The 16055-nt window shown below is 37.8% G+C and overlaps 1 protein-coding gene across 1 annotated transcript in view; it reads left to right on the top strand.

Annotated features, from left to right (window-relative positions):
• NFAT5 (nuclear factor of activated T cells 5) overlaps nucleotides 1-9382 on the top strand; it is a 131206-nt gene extending 121824 nt beyond the window's left edge. The window contains exons 10-13 of the mRNA XM_037742253.1: nucleotides 65-265; nucleotides 942-3435; nucleotides 4135-4378; nucleotides 6003-9382. Of these exons, the coding sequence (XP_037598181.1) occupies nucleotides 65-265; nucleotides 942-3435; nucleotides 4135-4370 (2931 nt within the window). The 3' untranslated portion in view covers nucleotides 4371-4378; nucleotides 6003-9382. The remainder of the gene's footprint in view (nucleotides 1-64; nucleotides 266-941; nucleotides 3436-4134; nucleotides 4379-6002) is intronic.
• Nucleotides 9383-16055: the final 6673 nt, after the last annotated feature.

Raw genomic sequence — 16055 nt, forward strand, 5'->3', positions numbered from 1 at the left:
AAAAAAAAAAAAAAAAAAACATTTAAATTATGACTAATAATCAACAAATTTTAGAGTGCAATAGTTGGCAATTTTTATGGTTTTTAAACTTTTCTTTTTTGTGTGTTTGTATGCAGCAATGAAGACTACTGGATGTAATTTAGATAAGGTAAATATTATTCCTAATGCCCTGATCACTCCACTCATACCAAGCAGTATGATTAAGAGTGAAGATGTTACTCCAATGGAAGTAACAGCAGAAAAAAGATCTTCCACTATTTTCAAGGTAAGCTGTATTGACTAGTGCCCCAACTTCTAACCTCCCATATAAAAATTGCTATCTTTTACTTTTCCTATTTTTTTCAAATTGTTTTTGCTTTGGATGCACTTATTGAATTTTGCTCTAAAGAGGGAATGCTTTATACTTCAGCAAAATTGCCCACAAAGTGACTTCCAATATGCATTTTGACAAGGGAGGAATTAATATGTTATGTGAGATATTAATGAAAATACTAATTTTAGCATTTTCAGAATTAGAAATGTTTTTATTTGTTTCCCAGTCTTTTCTCATAACTCCGTATTTCTTTTTTTATACTTGTCTTCTCCCCTGTGATGTTACTGGTGAGCTGCACATTTGAGATATTTTGATACCTGCTCTTCATGAACCATAAAATTAATGTGTTCTGATTACCCTTAATTCACCTAAGCATACCAGTAGCCGATTATTCTACTTCCTTGTTTGACTATCTTGGCTTATAGTACTTTTTAAAAATACATCCCAAGGACAATGAGACATCATGTTACGGAGAATCGTAGTCCCGCACCTGTTTTCTAAATAATAATAATATAGAGTGGAAAACTGATCCTGCATATATTTTTAGAACAGTAGTGATTTTTTATGTATGTTACAAACTTATTTAATGTTTACATTTTCATATTATTTGGGGATTTTTATTTTTTAGACTACAAACACAGTTGGATCAACTCAGCAAACATTAGAAAACATCTCAAACATAGCAGGAAATGGCTCTTTTTCATCACCGTCATCTTCCCACCTGCCTTCAGAAAATGAAAAACAGCAGCAGATTCAGCCCAAGGCTTACAACCCAGAGACCCTGACAACTATTCAAACCCAGGACATCTCACAGCCTGGTACTTTTCCAGCAGTTTCTGCTTCTAGTCAGCTGCCCAACAGCGATGCTCTATTGCAGCAGGCTACACAGTTTCAGACAAGAGAAACTCAGTCTAGAGAGGTATTACAGTCAGATGGCACAGTGGTTAATTTGTCACAACTGACTGAGGCGTCACAACAACAGCAGCAGTCACCACTACAAGAACAAGCACAGACTCTACAGCAGCAGATTTCATCAAATATTTTTCCATCACCAAATAGTGTGAGTCAGCTTCAGAATACTATTCAGCAGTTGCAAGCAGGGAGTTTTACAGGCAGTACTGCTAGTGGCAGCAGTGGAAGTGTTGACTTGGTCCAGCAAGTTTTAGAGGCACAGCAACAGTTATCTTCAGTTTTATTTTCTGCTCCAGATGGTAATGAGAATGTTCAAGAGCAGCTTAGTGCAGACATTTTTCAACAAGTCAGTCAAATTCAAAGTGGTGTAAGCCCTGGAATGTTTTCCTCAACAGAGCCAACAGTCCATACCAGACCAGATAATTTATTACCTGGAAGAGCTGAAAGTGTTCATCCACAGTCTGAAAACACGTTATCTAATCAACAGCAGCAGCAGCAGCAACAGCAAGTGATGGAATCTTCAGCCGCAATGGTGATGGAGATGCAACAGAGTATCTGCCAGGCAGCTGCCCAGATTCAGTCAGAGTTATTCCCTTCAACTGCTGCAGCAAATGGAAACCTTCAGCAATCACCAGTTTACCAGCAGACTTCTCACATGATGAGTGCATTGTCTACCAGTGAGGATATGCAAATGCAATGTGAATTGTTTTCTTCTCCTCCTGCAGTTTCTGGAAATGAAACTTCTACAACCACCACACAGCAGGTTGCAACCCCTGGCACTACCATGTTTCAGACACCAAGTTCAGGAGATGGAGAAGAAACTGGAACACAAGCAAAACAGATTCAGAACAGTGTCTTTCAGACGATGGTCCAAATGCAACATAGTGGGGACAGTCAACCTCAAGTTAACCTTTTTTCGTCCACAAAAAGTATGATGAGTGTTCAGAATAGTGGTACGCAGCAACAAGGTAATGGTTTATTCCAGCAAGGGAATGAGATGATGTCACTTCAATCTGGAAATTTTTTGCAGCAGTCTTCTCATTCACAGGCCCAGCTTTTTCATCCTCAAAATCCTATTGCTGATGCTCAGAACCTTTCCCAGGAAACTCAAGGTTCTATTTTTCATAGTCCAAATCCTATTGTCCACAGTCAGACTTCTACAACCTCCTCTGAACAAATGCAGCCTCCAATGTTTCATTCTCAAAATACCATTGCTGTGTTACAGGGCTCTTCAGTTTCTCAAGACCAGCAGTCAGCCAACATATTTCTTTCCCAGAGTCCTATGAGTAATCTTCAGACTAACACAGTAGCCCAAGAAGAACAGATTTCATTTTTTGCAGCACCAAACTCAATTTCTTCACTTCAGTCAACATCAAACACCGAACAGCAAGCTGCTTTCCAACAGCAAGCTCCAATATCACACATCCAGACTCCTATGCTTTCCCAAGAACAGGCACAGTCCTCCCAGCAGGGTTTATTTCAGCCTCAAGTGTCCCTGGGCTCCCTTCCACCTAATCCAATGCCTCAAAGCCAACAGGGAACCATGTTCCAGTCACAGCACTCAATAGTTGCCATGCAGAGTAACTCTCCATCTCAGGAGCAGCAGCAGCAGCAACAACAACAACAGCAGCAGCAGCAACAACAACAGAGCATTTTATTCAGTAATCAGAATACCATGGCTACAATGGCATCTCAAAAGCAACCACCACCAAACATGATATTCAACCCAAATCAAAATCCAATGGCTAATCAGGAGCAACAGAACCAGTCAATTTTTCACCAACAAAGTAATATGGCCCCCATGAATCAAGAACAGCAGCCCATGCAATTTCAGAGTCAGTCCACAGTTTCCTCACTCCAGAACCCAGGTCCTACCCAGTCTGAATCATCACAGACCCCCTTGTTCCATAGCTCTCCTCAGATTCAGTTGGTACAAGGGTCACCTAGTTCTCAAGAGCAGCAAGTAACACTCTTCTTATCTCCAGCATCCATGTCTGCCTTGCAGACCAGTATAAATCAACAAGATATGCAACAGTCTCCTCTTTATTCCCCTCAGAACAACATGCCTGGAATTCAAGGAGCCACATCTTCGCCTCAACCACAGGCTGCTTTATTTCACAACACAGCAGGAGGCACAATGAACCAACTACAGAATTCTCCTGGCTCATCTCAGCAGACATCAGGAATGTTCTTATTTGGCATTCAAAATAGTAAGAAACTCTTAATTTCTCATTACTAAATTGGTCATTGTTATTATTAGAAGGAAATAGAGTACAATGTTGCGATCTCAGCTCACTGCAACCTCTGCCTCCCAGGTTCAAGTGATTCTCCTGCCTCAGCCCCCTGAGCAGCTGGATTACAGGTGTGCACCACCATGCCCAGCTAATTTTTGTATTTTTGTTAGAGACGGGATTTCACTATGTTGGCCAGGCTGGTCTCCAACTCCTGACCTCAAGTGATCCGCTGGCCTCAGTCTCCCGAAGTGCTAGGATTACAGGTGTGAGCCACTGCACCCAGCCTGTACAGTTGTTTTAAGAGTACAGATTGTAGTTAGAACTCTATCACCTATAGACTGTAAGATCTTGTACAAGTTATTTGGCTTTTATGGGATTCAATTGTCACATCTAAAATGGTGATAATAGAGCTAGAAACCCATCTTTAATATTTATATACAAAGGAATTCATATATGACTTGATATTTAAGCAAAATTGTATTTTTAGACTGCTTAAAGGAAACCTAGGATGAATTCCAGTACCAATCTGTGAAAACCTTTTTCTTGGACTATCAGGTGCCTAACTTTTAGTAATGTACAAGGAGAATGCAGTAATGAATTTTCCCCAACAACTAATAAATACCTTTTCATGAATCTTTACTAATCAGATAGCTTCTATTTTCAATATCTCTGCAGACTGTAGTCAGCTTTTAACTTCTGGACCAGCTACATTGCCTGATCAGTTGATGGCCATAAGTCAGCCAGGCCAACCACAAAATGAGGGCCAGCCACCTGTTACAACACTTCTTTCTCAGCAAATGCCAGAGAATTCTCCACTGGCATCATCTATAAACACCAACCAGAATATTGAAAAGATTGATTTGCTTGTTTCGTTGCAAAACCAAGGGAACAACTTGACTGGCTCCTTTTAACTGGATATGTAAGTATTGCATCTTGGCTTCTTATTGAAAAGCATCAAATTTTATTCTTCTTAATAGATTTAAGTAATAATAGTTTAGTTCTGGCTAGGCTCAGTGGCGCACACCTGTAATCCCAGCATTTTGGGAGGCCAAGGGGGCAGATGACGAGGTCAAGAGATCAAGACCATCCTGGCCAACATGGTGAAACCCCATCTCTATTAAAAATACAAAACTGGTTGGGGGAGACTAGAGGAGGGACAGTGGGGGCTACGGAGTTGGGGAGGGATAACATGGTGAGAAATTCCAGATATAGGTGATGGGGATGGAGGCAGCAAACCACATTGCCATGTATGTACCTATGCAACAATCCTGCATGTTCTTCACATGTACCCCAGAACCTAAAATGCAATTAAAAATATATATATGTGTGTGTGTGTGTGTGTGTGTGTGTGTGTGTGTGTGTGTATATATACACACACACACACAGAAATTAGCTGGGCATGGTGGCATGTGCCTGTAGTCCCAGCTACTTGGGAGGCTGAGGCAGGAGAATTGCTTAACTGTGAGGTGGAAATTGCAGTGAGCCGAGATCACACCACTACACCTCCTGGGCGACAGAGTGAGACTCTGTCTCAAAAAAAAAAAAAAAGTTCTGAATGATAGCTTATGATCATATTGTTAATACAGAGCAAGCATCCCTAGTCCAAAAATCCAAAATCCAAAATGCTCTGAAATGCAAATCTTTTTGAGTACTGACATGACATCTCAAGTGGAAAATTCCACAACTGACCTCATATGACAGGGTTATAGTCAAAATGCAGGCTCACAACATGCAGTTTATTCAGTGTCCCCAAGGTAAAAAAAATTCTCCCAGCCCCCTTCAGCTGTGATAGATCTTTTTAGGTGTATATGAAACAGAAGTGAATTTCATATTTGGACTTGTGTCTTATCCCCAAGATACCTCATTGTGTATATGTACATATTCCAAAATCCAAAAAAGTCAGAAACACTTGTGATCCCAAGCATTTTAGGTAAGGGATATTCAACCTATATTGGACATTCCTTCTGCCTCTGAGCTTCTTTGCCTTTGAATGACAAAACATCTGATGAGTGTGGAAAATGTATTTCCTTTGTACTATGTATTGGATATAATCATGCCTCATTTATCCCTTCCTCCAGAAGTAAATATTGAGTCAGAAAGGTCTGTGGGGCTGGGCATGGTGGCTCACGCCTATAATCCCAGCACTTTGGGAGGCCACGGCAGGCAGATTCCAAGGTCAGGAGTTTGAGACCAGCCTGGCCAATATGGTGAAACTCCATCTTTGTACTAAAAATACAAAAAGTTAGCAGGGCATGGTAACAGTAGCGCCTGTAGTCCCAGCTACTCAGGAGGCTGAGGCAGGAGAATTGCTTGAACCCAGGAGGTGGAGGTTGCAGTGAGCCAATATTGCACCATTGTACTCCAGCCTGGGCGACAGCCTCAGACTCTGTCTTGAAAAAAAAAAAGAAAAGTTTGTGGAAGATCAAATATAATAAAGTTTTACTTATAGTACCATAATATACTTAAGGATCATTCAAGGTGTCAGAAACTTTATAAATGCTTCTCTCCCTAGTATGTTACATTAAACTTTTTCTCTTTTTTAGAAATTCCATGAAGAAAATCCTGATTCCAAGATGTCCTGAGATCTTGTGGTTTCATGAGAATGATTGAACTGTTAACTTTAAAAACAAAACAAGATATGAAAAATTGTATTTGAGTAAATTGATAGATTTTACTCTGACTGCAAAAGAGCACACCTATGCTGCTTGTTGCAGTGATGAACCACCAACATTAACATCTTCATATTTTATATTCCTAATAACAGTGATGACTGAGAATCTATTTGAGTTTCCAGCTGGCAGAATTAATTGTTACTATTTTCTTAGGCGTAATTTCCTTAAAAGTACAGTTTAAATTCAAGGCTGGACCACTCAGTTGTTATTGCTATTAGAAAATGATATGTCATGTTTACTTTTGTTCTTCATTATTTTCTTTCCTGTGTTGTTTTAGTCAAGTAATGGCTTTTGAAAAAGTAAAGTTCAGTAATAACTAAGGCATATTTTTTCAATATAAAAGGCACAGCTGTTGGCCACAGTGAAGGAATCTTTTTTTCAGTTTTTATGGAGAAACTGAAGGGGTAACATTCTAACAAGTAAACTGTATATGCAGATAAAAGGACTCTTGATTTAACACAAAGGCATATGATACACTTATAAAACTGGGAACAGCTGGAATGCTATCGATTTTATTTTTCAGAGAGTTGTTCTCTGAGTTTCTACTAAGGGGTTTAGCCATAACTGTGCATAGAAAAATAATTATCTTTATTTTAAAAATGAAGGGGATAATATATGATAAATTATGTTCTGATATCCTCCTACAGTAGTTTAAACTGACAGAAAAATTTGAGTGTTTTCTTCTTAACCCAGTATTAGGCTGGTTTTCCCTTTTTATATACATCTGTATTACTTTTCACTTCTTTTTCACTTTAGAGAACTATTAATATACTACTGGCTTCATGACCCTGTAGCATCTTTGGCCACTTTAATCTAGGGTGACCTAGCAATCCTGCAGCACAGGGCAGAGAGGAATTATTGGGAGTTGATTCCTGAGAAACAACACATTTTTTCCCCATGAACGGTGCTGTTCTGAAGTCTTCAAATTATTCCCTCTAATAGGAAACAGTATAAATTTCAATTAGGAAAAAAAAAAAAAAAGGCAAACTAAAATTTCTTGAAACATCACTTCTCCCTGATCTGCAGTGAGTGTAAATTCACTTGTCACCTCAGTGCTTTACAGTTTGAAGTGGTCACTTACCTGATGGTTCCCACAAGCCTTAGGCTTTACAGGGTCATATCATTAACTTAAAATGAAGAATTAACTTGTGTTACATCTATAAAGAGCAAAATAACACTCCAGAACTTGGCAGTTGTAGCATTAGTTATACAGTTTTGGGTGTTCTTGCCACCCGTGGGGATGCCTGCTTCTCACTACCACCTGTGTCTGGACACATGCTTATGTCTCATTTTTCTTTTGGCATGTGGAAAGCTGTCAATGCAGTGTAAGGCCAACGTGTGTGTGGCTTCTATGTGTTTATATAACGTTTTGGTATCCTTGTTCGTTTCATTTATTTTTTAAGTGTACAAAAAATAGCCTGTTAATTGTTGAAGGCTACTTTTCTGTTTTTGTTTTCTGTTTTTGTTTTCTATCCTGTACATTTAGTTCAACTGTGTAGAATTGTGGTGTTGGTTTTGTTTATACAGCCAGATTTTTCCTTTTTTCTTTTTTTGTGATGATCTTCCTTTGTTCTTTGAATGTGCCCTTTTAAGTTGTCTTTTTCTCTTTATTCTCATGTTTTCTTCCCTCCACCTCCACCCCTTTCTTTCTTTCTCTCTCTGATTGAGAGGCATTGAATTACGTTTTCAGTAGTACAGGCTTCTTGCCGATATGAAGGGAACTTTTCAGAAAGAGACCTACTCTGGGTCATTTAATTTTGAATACAGTTTTCAATCGTTCAAGTTTTGGATGGTTTATATCTAATGTGTGTTTCATTTTTTTGGAAAGCTATATTTTGTATTTAGGAAATGGTATACTATTTTGCTATTTGTACTGAGTGAGTACATTGGCATAAATATAGAAATTTATATATATACATATATATAAACTATTCTTTTTTGCCACACATTTTTGTGGTAAATTTGTGAGTTTGTCTGATGTTCTACCACAACGTGGCGTCTGATAACAGTGAGGGGGGGGGTTTGTTATGTCTTTATTGAGTATTTAAGTATCTTTTGAAACAAATGACCTGTTCATCTGTGGCCATTCCATCAGGCAGTTCCTTGATGTTAGTAGTGGGCTAAAGGCAGCTTACTGTGTGTTTGCTGGAGCTTTCACTCAGCCAAGTGTTAGAGTAAGGAAACCCATTGAGGCAATGGCGTCAAATGGTGTTTCACAAGAATGAGCCATTCAGTCTTTGCTCACTATATATTTAATATTTTATTATTATTATTAATTGGCTTTCTGTATTCTATGCCTTTTATTTATAAAGACACTAAGAAAACCCATGTTTGTAATTTTAATAACATTTTTCCCCATCTTGTAATATCCTGAGCTACTTTATAAATTCTCTGAACCAAAAGTATTTTCCTCAGTGTATCTCTTCTCCCCCAGCCCTTTTGGGAAAAATTACCCAGTATAGTTCAGGTTATGAGGAGGATCAGCCACACAATCCAGTGCTTCAGTTTGAAAATGTAAAACTCTAACCCTAAAGTAGGGTTGATTGAAATGTCAGACAAAGCAAACCCAGCAGGTATAAAAAGAAGTAGTAGAAATAAAAATCTGTAAGTTTATTTTTGAATTTTCTGAACTTTTTTCTAGGAGATTATGTAGGAGACTAAAGGAATCTGTTCACCAAGTTCTAATTAGGATGATTGTTAATACTGCACTGTAGATGAAGTAGTGGCAAGACTGGCTTGTGTGCTGACTTCTTTTCTGTGGTTTAGCAAAAGGTTTATTGTTATAAAATGCTGATTGGCAATGCCAAGTCACTGGGACCAATTTTCTGTTTTATAATCTAAGTTTGGAACAGAATATATACCTGAACTGTAGTGGTTTGATTGGATGGAGGCAGAAAATCCAATTTTTATTCTCATAAATTTTGTGATTATTTATACAAGGGCTGTGCTATGCTATCATATTCTTGTTCAATAATAATAGTTTTTTTGTGTGTTTTTACATTGTTAAATGTTCCTAACCCCTAAAGGTCAATGTTAAGTACAACATTCTGAAAATACAATTTGGTTACGAAGAGTATTCATCTTCTTTGAAGCTCAGTGGTTGATACTTGTGCTAATAATGCAATTTCCTGATTAATGTTACAAGTTACAGCTACATATAGGAGAGACTCAGCCAGCAAAGGCCATAGAAACAACAATGTATTAAATGTATTTATGGCAGAAGGACCTAAATAAACTGTGAGCCACCTTTTCTTTCTTTGTATTGTTACATTCAATTGTTGATTTCAGCAACTCACATTAATGCTTGGAGCTTATCTCTCTCTCTCTCTCTCTCTCTCTCTCTCTCACACACACACACACTCTCTCCCCCCCTTTCTCTCTCTCTCTGTGTGTGTGTGTGTGTGTGTGTGTGTGTGTGTGTGTGTGTGAGATTCCTTATTGTCATTCATTCCATTATATATCCAGACCAACATGGGTGAAAATAATTCTAAGTCATATTTTTCCTCTGAGCTTGATCATGTTACCTTTATGATTAGAGTATCATGTTATTTAGCCATTGCAAATCTGTTTTAAAACAACTCATTTTTGAAAAAGAACAAGTTTTTAAGGGCTTTATTATAGAAGTATTAATGAAGGATTTTCCTTTCTCCTTTCTTTCCTTCCTTCCTTTCCTCCCTCCCTCCCTTTTCCCCTTCCTCCTTGCCTTCTTCGTTTCTTCTTCCCTTATTCCTCCCTCCCTCCTTTCTCCCTTCCTTCCTTCCATCCATCCTTCCTTTTTTTTTTTTTTTTTTTTTTTTTTTTTTTTTTTTTTTTTTTTTTTTTTTTTTTTTTTTTTTTTTTTTTTTTTTTATCACATGTGCTGTAGTTCGGAATTTTATTCTAGTGCATTTCTTGCCCATCAGAACCTCAGCTAATCTACATAGGAAAAATAGTGTCAAAGGAAATGAATTTGTATCTGAGTCCCTCCAGAGCTAAGATAATTCTTTTTGACCATTTAAGCCTTTATAAATGCTTGCTTTAGGAAAGTGAATCTGTTAGATGCATCAACAAATAATGACCAGATAAAATGATTTAATAATTAAAGTCTCAAATTCACCATGGTTATACATTTTCACCAGAAATAGTAATTTTATAATTTTTAATTTTTCTGATGAAGATTTCTGTCCCAGTATCTGTTTCCTAATTGATTTTTTAAATTAATTAGCATCCCCCTGCTTTATGACCATAGGCTTTATCCCTAACCAAGACAGCTGTCTTATATCCGCATGCCTTAGGCTATATAGAGGGACTCCATGAAGAAAGACCATAGGTTAGAAAAATAACTCGGAGGCCGGGCGCGGTGGCTCACGCCTGTAATCCCAGCACTTTGGGAGGCCAAGGCGGGTGGATCACGAGGTCAAGAGATCGAGACCATCCTGGTCAACATGGTGAAACCCCGTCTCTACTAAAACTACAAAAAAAATTAGCTGGGCATGGTGGCGCGTGCCTGTAATCCCAGCTACTCAGGAGGCTGAGGCAGGAGAATTGCCTGAACCCAGGAGGCGGAGGTTGCGGTGAGCCAAGATCGCGCCATTGCACTCCAGCCTGGGTAACATGAGCGAAACTCCGTCTCAAAAAAAAAAAAAGAAAAATAACTCGGAGTATATACCCTAGCAAGTGGGTTAGTAGAATCTCATAACATATATTAAAAAGAGGTTTTCTCTTCTGCCTGTTTGTGTCACTAGAGGAAAATTGTAGAGATAATGTTCATAATATAGTAACTATCAGAATAATATCTACAATATCATTTGTGGATGGTCTCAGTGCTCTAGTTACTCTTTTTTTTTTTTTTTTTTTGGTGAGACAGAGTCTTGCTCTGTTGCTCAGGCTGGAGTGCAGTGGTGTGATCTCAGCTCATTGCAACCTCCACCTGGGTTCAAGCGATTCTCCTGCCTCAGCCTCCCGAGTGGCTAGGATTACAGGTACTCACCACTACACCTAGCTAATCTTTTTTTTGTATTTTTAGTAGAGACAGGATTTCACCATGTTGGCCAGGCTGGTTTTGAGCTCCTGACCTCCAGTGATCCACCCACCCCAGCCTTCCAAAGTGCTAGGATTACAGGCAGGAGCCACCACGCCTGGCCTAATTACTTCTTTAACCCCCATTTATTTTTATGCCATTCTAGCCTCATTTATTAATAAAATTCTGGTTTTGCTCTTTCAAAAAATTTTTAAAATTAATATTTTATATCTAGATCAAATGCTATGGAAAAGTGCCTTTTTTATCATTTATAATTTCATTTTTCATTATTTCCAAAAACACATAAACAGATAGTTTGAACAGATCCCAGCTTTCACTTTTTCCATTTAAACCTTCTTTCCTCCATTTCTTCCCTTTGGCTTAAGAAAAACAGAAAAGGTATATTGCTAGAATTGTTTCTTTCAGAGAGGGTAAAAGATTACAGAATTAGACTGTTCAGGCTTTATATAAATTAAATTTGTCTTCATCTCAGCCAGCTAAAGGTAGGTCTTAACTGAATGCTGATTAGAATTTTAGCATCTGTGAAATTCCATGCACACAGATGTGTGTAAATTTCAGAGAGAAAGTGTTTAAAGCATTTTCTCTGATGTTAATTAGATGGAAATAAATCACTAAAACATAGTTTAGGTAAAGCCTAACTATGTCACTTTTTTTTTTTTTTTTGACTAGACGAGGCAAAGTCGTTTATTTTAATACACTTCTTGTCTATTGTCAGTTAATTCACCTAGAATAAAAGGGTGAAAGGAAATGAGAAAGGAGTCCCTCCAGACTTAAGGCAATTCCTTTTGATCAGATACAGTTGGATAGAGTGCCCTGGTTTTTGTTAATTTTGCCTCTATTCCAGCTCCTTACCACAGTGGTGGTGCTTGAAGAAAGTGCCATCAGCAACAGGTCAGGATAGTAGACCTTTGGGATAGGGCTACTTTCCCCATGCTAGTATTTCTGTGACTGTTAGTGGCACTGAAGACTGCAAACTCTTATGCAATGTTCTTAATACCCTATTGATATTATGCACTTTAATCATTCCAAAGAAGCAAAGAATGCTATATAGTGATGATTCCTTCCTAATGAATACATTTTAACTATTGAGAATATTATGTCCCTTTTCTTTTGAATAGCCAACTTGGTATAAATGTTATATGGATTTTTCTAAAATGACTATATAGGACCTAAGGCTTTGAAATGTAATTTACTATAAGGTGAAATGATTACACTTTAGCAAATCATTTTAGAAACATTCAGCTTGCTAACCTACATGTTTGGGAATTCATTAAAACCAGCTGTCTTTCTATATATTTTGTGTCATGTATGTAAGAACATTTCAGTATATCATTTTCTATGTACATAGTATGTGCAAACCTGTGGTTCTCAGAGTATGGTTCTCAGCCCACCAGCTAGTATCAGTATCAACCAGGAACTAGTTAGGAATGTAAATTCTTGGGCCCCATCCCAGACATACTGAGTTGGAAACTTTGGAATAGAGCCCAGCAGTCTGTGTTTTCACAAGCGCTCCAGGTGATTCTGATGCACACTTTAAAGTTTAAGAACCACTGGTCTAAGGCTATATTGAAATCTAGAGAGTTTTTCTTCAACTCAGACTGATACATTGTTCTTTATGTAAATTCAGCTTAATGTGGTTATCTATAATCTTTTATTGGCAAAGATAATTTATTCTCAGTACTGCCTATAGAGAGATACAGTATATTTTATGTATATACATAGTCTAATTCTTGATAATTCTGTTAGTTTGGAATTTTTCTACCACTTACTAAAAAGTTTACATTAAATGATTGATTTAAATATATAGGTGCAATGTTCTATATTTATTTTCATTGTTAGTCATTTAAGTAGCTAATAAAATTGACCGGTGCTAAAGTCTCCTGTTTGTCCATAAAATGGCTACATTGTGGGCGGTATAATACAAGCTTTCTTTCCATTGCCTAGTACTTTACCAGCAGACCACCGTTTTTCTCTGGCCAGACCAACCCTCAGAACAAAATCATCATTCCTTGTATTTATATTTGTATCTGAGATAGTCAACAAGATGGCTGGCCAGGTCAACATAGCACCTTAACTTATTTTTTTAATAGGTAAAACTTCTTCAAAAGTAGCTTGCTTTGTATAAGAACTAAGCTATCAGTGGAGATATAGCTATCCTTGGAGCTTATGCTTCGGACAAGAATTATTAACTAAAATAACAAGATAATGCGTTACATAATTTGGGCATTTCCCCTTTCTCAAGTGTATGCATCGTGGTAGATATAAACTAACCACAACATAGGTAGATCGACTGATTTCATTTTAATTTCCTTGAGTAATTCAGTACCTCTATAATTGTTCTAATCTCCTTCCCACTGTTTACAAATCACCAGTAAGTTAATTTGTGAAAGAAAAATTCACATTTCAAAATAAAAGTCAATGTATACTCACTTTATGAAAATCACCACTGCTGTCTTTCCTTAATACCAGCAGTGGACATGTGAGTGGCTTATTCTACAAATTTTGGTGCTGGCAAATACATAGGCAGACTGTTGGGAGCTGCTCTAGTTACATTCCTCCTTTCTTATTCCCTTTTTCTCTTCCCCATTTTTTTGCATAATATATTCCTGTACCCAAAGCATTCTACCACAGTTCTATTCGACTCCCACTTGTAATACCCTTTAAACAATTCCATGTTTAGCCATATGACCCGGCTTGCTAGCTCATGTTCTCCCTCCCTCTCGCTCTCCTTTCTCTCTCTTCCAGAAGTCATTTGCCTGGTTTGAAATATTTTGTAGGGATTGCTTATTACTATTATTTTAGCTGATGAACCTCAGGACAACATATACATACACTTACACACATACATATACACGCACACAAAATCTCAGCTGTTGAAGAGTGGGTTTGGAATCAGACTTCTGTGACCAGTAAAGAACTGTCCTGTGCCGAAGTCATTGTGACTTTAGTAGTTACAGACTGATTCCAGTGAACTTTATCTGATTTCTTTTAATCTAATGAATGTATCCGATTACCTTGTTTCCTTCTAATTGATAAGCTCCAAGTAATTCCTAATTTTTTGACAACTTTAACTGAGTTTCATTCAATTCTTACACTAAGTGTTTTAAGTATACTACCAATATTTCATTAACCTGTTCTTGAGTGGTTTAGCTACCATTCTGCCATTTTTAATTTTTATTTAATTTTATTTGCTTGAGCACACTGATCAACCACTGAACTGCCTTCTTCCATTGTCCTGCAGTGAAATAAGGGTTACATTTTTGTGTATATGGCTTTCATAGTTGGGATTTCAGAGCACTGATACCAGATAATTTTCAGTTTGTTCTCTGGGGGAATTTCATTTGCATCTATGTTTTTAGCTATCTGTGATAACTTGTTAAATATTAAAAAGATATTTTGCTTCTATTGGAACATTTGTATACTCGCAACTATATTTCTGTAAACAGCTGCAGTCAAAAATAAAACACTGAAAGTTTTCATTTTGCAGTGGGTAACTGTCTTTTTTTCCTCAAACTTTGTGAACGGAATTGTGTGCATGAATGGCAGTTTTGAGCAGAATAAGTATGTGGTTGAAGTTACAAAATCATTAGGGAAGAGGTATGAAATATAGACACATTTCTGAGTAGTTATTTTGTATCTACCATTTTGCCAGGCAGAGTATAAGTGACTCAGTGTGACAGAATTTTTGTTTTATTTAATTTAAATGTTTCATGTTTAATAAAGCAATACATATACATGGAGGTGCTTCTGATGAAAACCAAGTCTCCCCATCCGTCAATCCCATGCCCAGAAACAATCTCTGTTTATTCTTTTGGTAGCTATTCTACATCTCTAAATTAGTGTATATCAGAGTGTGGTACATAAAACTACCAGTGATACGTAGATAAACATTATTTTTTAACTTACTTGTATAAGTGTTTTGATGTATAATAGAAAAAAATAGGCCGGGCGCGGTGGCTCACGCCTGTAATCCCAACGCTTTGGGAGGCCGAGGCGGGCGGATCACGAGGTCAGGAGATTGTGACCATCCTGGCCAACATGGTGAAACCCCGTCTCTATAAAAAAAAAAGAAAAGAAAAGAATAGCTGGCACAGTGGCTCACGCCTGTAATCCTAGCACTTTGTGAGGCTGAGGTGGGTGGATCACCTGAGGTCAGGAGTTCAAGACCAGCCTGGCCATCATGGTGAAACCCCATCTTTAAAAAAAGAAAAGAAAAAAAAATATATATATATATATTTATAGGCCAGGCGCAGTGGCTTACGCCTGTAATCCTAACACTTTGGGAGGCCAAGGCGAGCGGATCACAAGGTCAGGAATTTGAGACCGGCCTGGCCAACATGGTGAAACCCTGTCTCTACTAAAAATACAAAAAATATCTGGGCGTGATGGCGGGTGCCTGTAATCCCAGCTACTCAGGAGGCTGAGACAGGAGAATCGTTTGAACCTTGGAGGTGGAGGTTGCAGTGAGCCGAGATCATGCCACTGCACTCCAGACTGGGTGTACAGGGCGTGACTTTGTCTTAAAATACATATATAATGTGTTTACCTACCAGAGTGGGGGCAAAAGTGAGTAAAATTAAAGAAAAATATTAAATCACCAAGTTTGGTGGCTCATGCCTCTGTAATCCCAGCTACTCAGGAGGCTAAGACAAGAGGATCACTTGAGACTTGGAGTTAGAGACCAGCCTGAGGAACACAGCAAGACCCTGTCTCTTATTTTTTTTTTAAGTGTAAATGAAAAAAGAAAAATATTAAATGAAAAAGAAAATAATAAATGCTAATACAGATACATGGATATCATGAATATGGTATCTAACTGAATCTTAAGAGACATTGCTTTAGACGGTATTCTTACACCTTATCAAATATAGACAGTATCTTGATTCTGTGAAGGAGTGACACTT

The sequence above is a fragment of the Cebus imitator genome, unplaced genomic scaffold, assembly GCF_001604975.1.
Source record: "Cebus imitator isolate Cc_AM_T3 unplaced genomic scaffold, Cebus_imitator-1.0 Scaffold118, whole genome shotgun sequence".
Classification (NCBI taxonomy): domain Eukaryota; kingdom Metazoa; phylum Chordata; class Mammalia; order Primates; family Cebidae; genus Cebus; species Cebus imitator.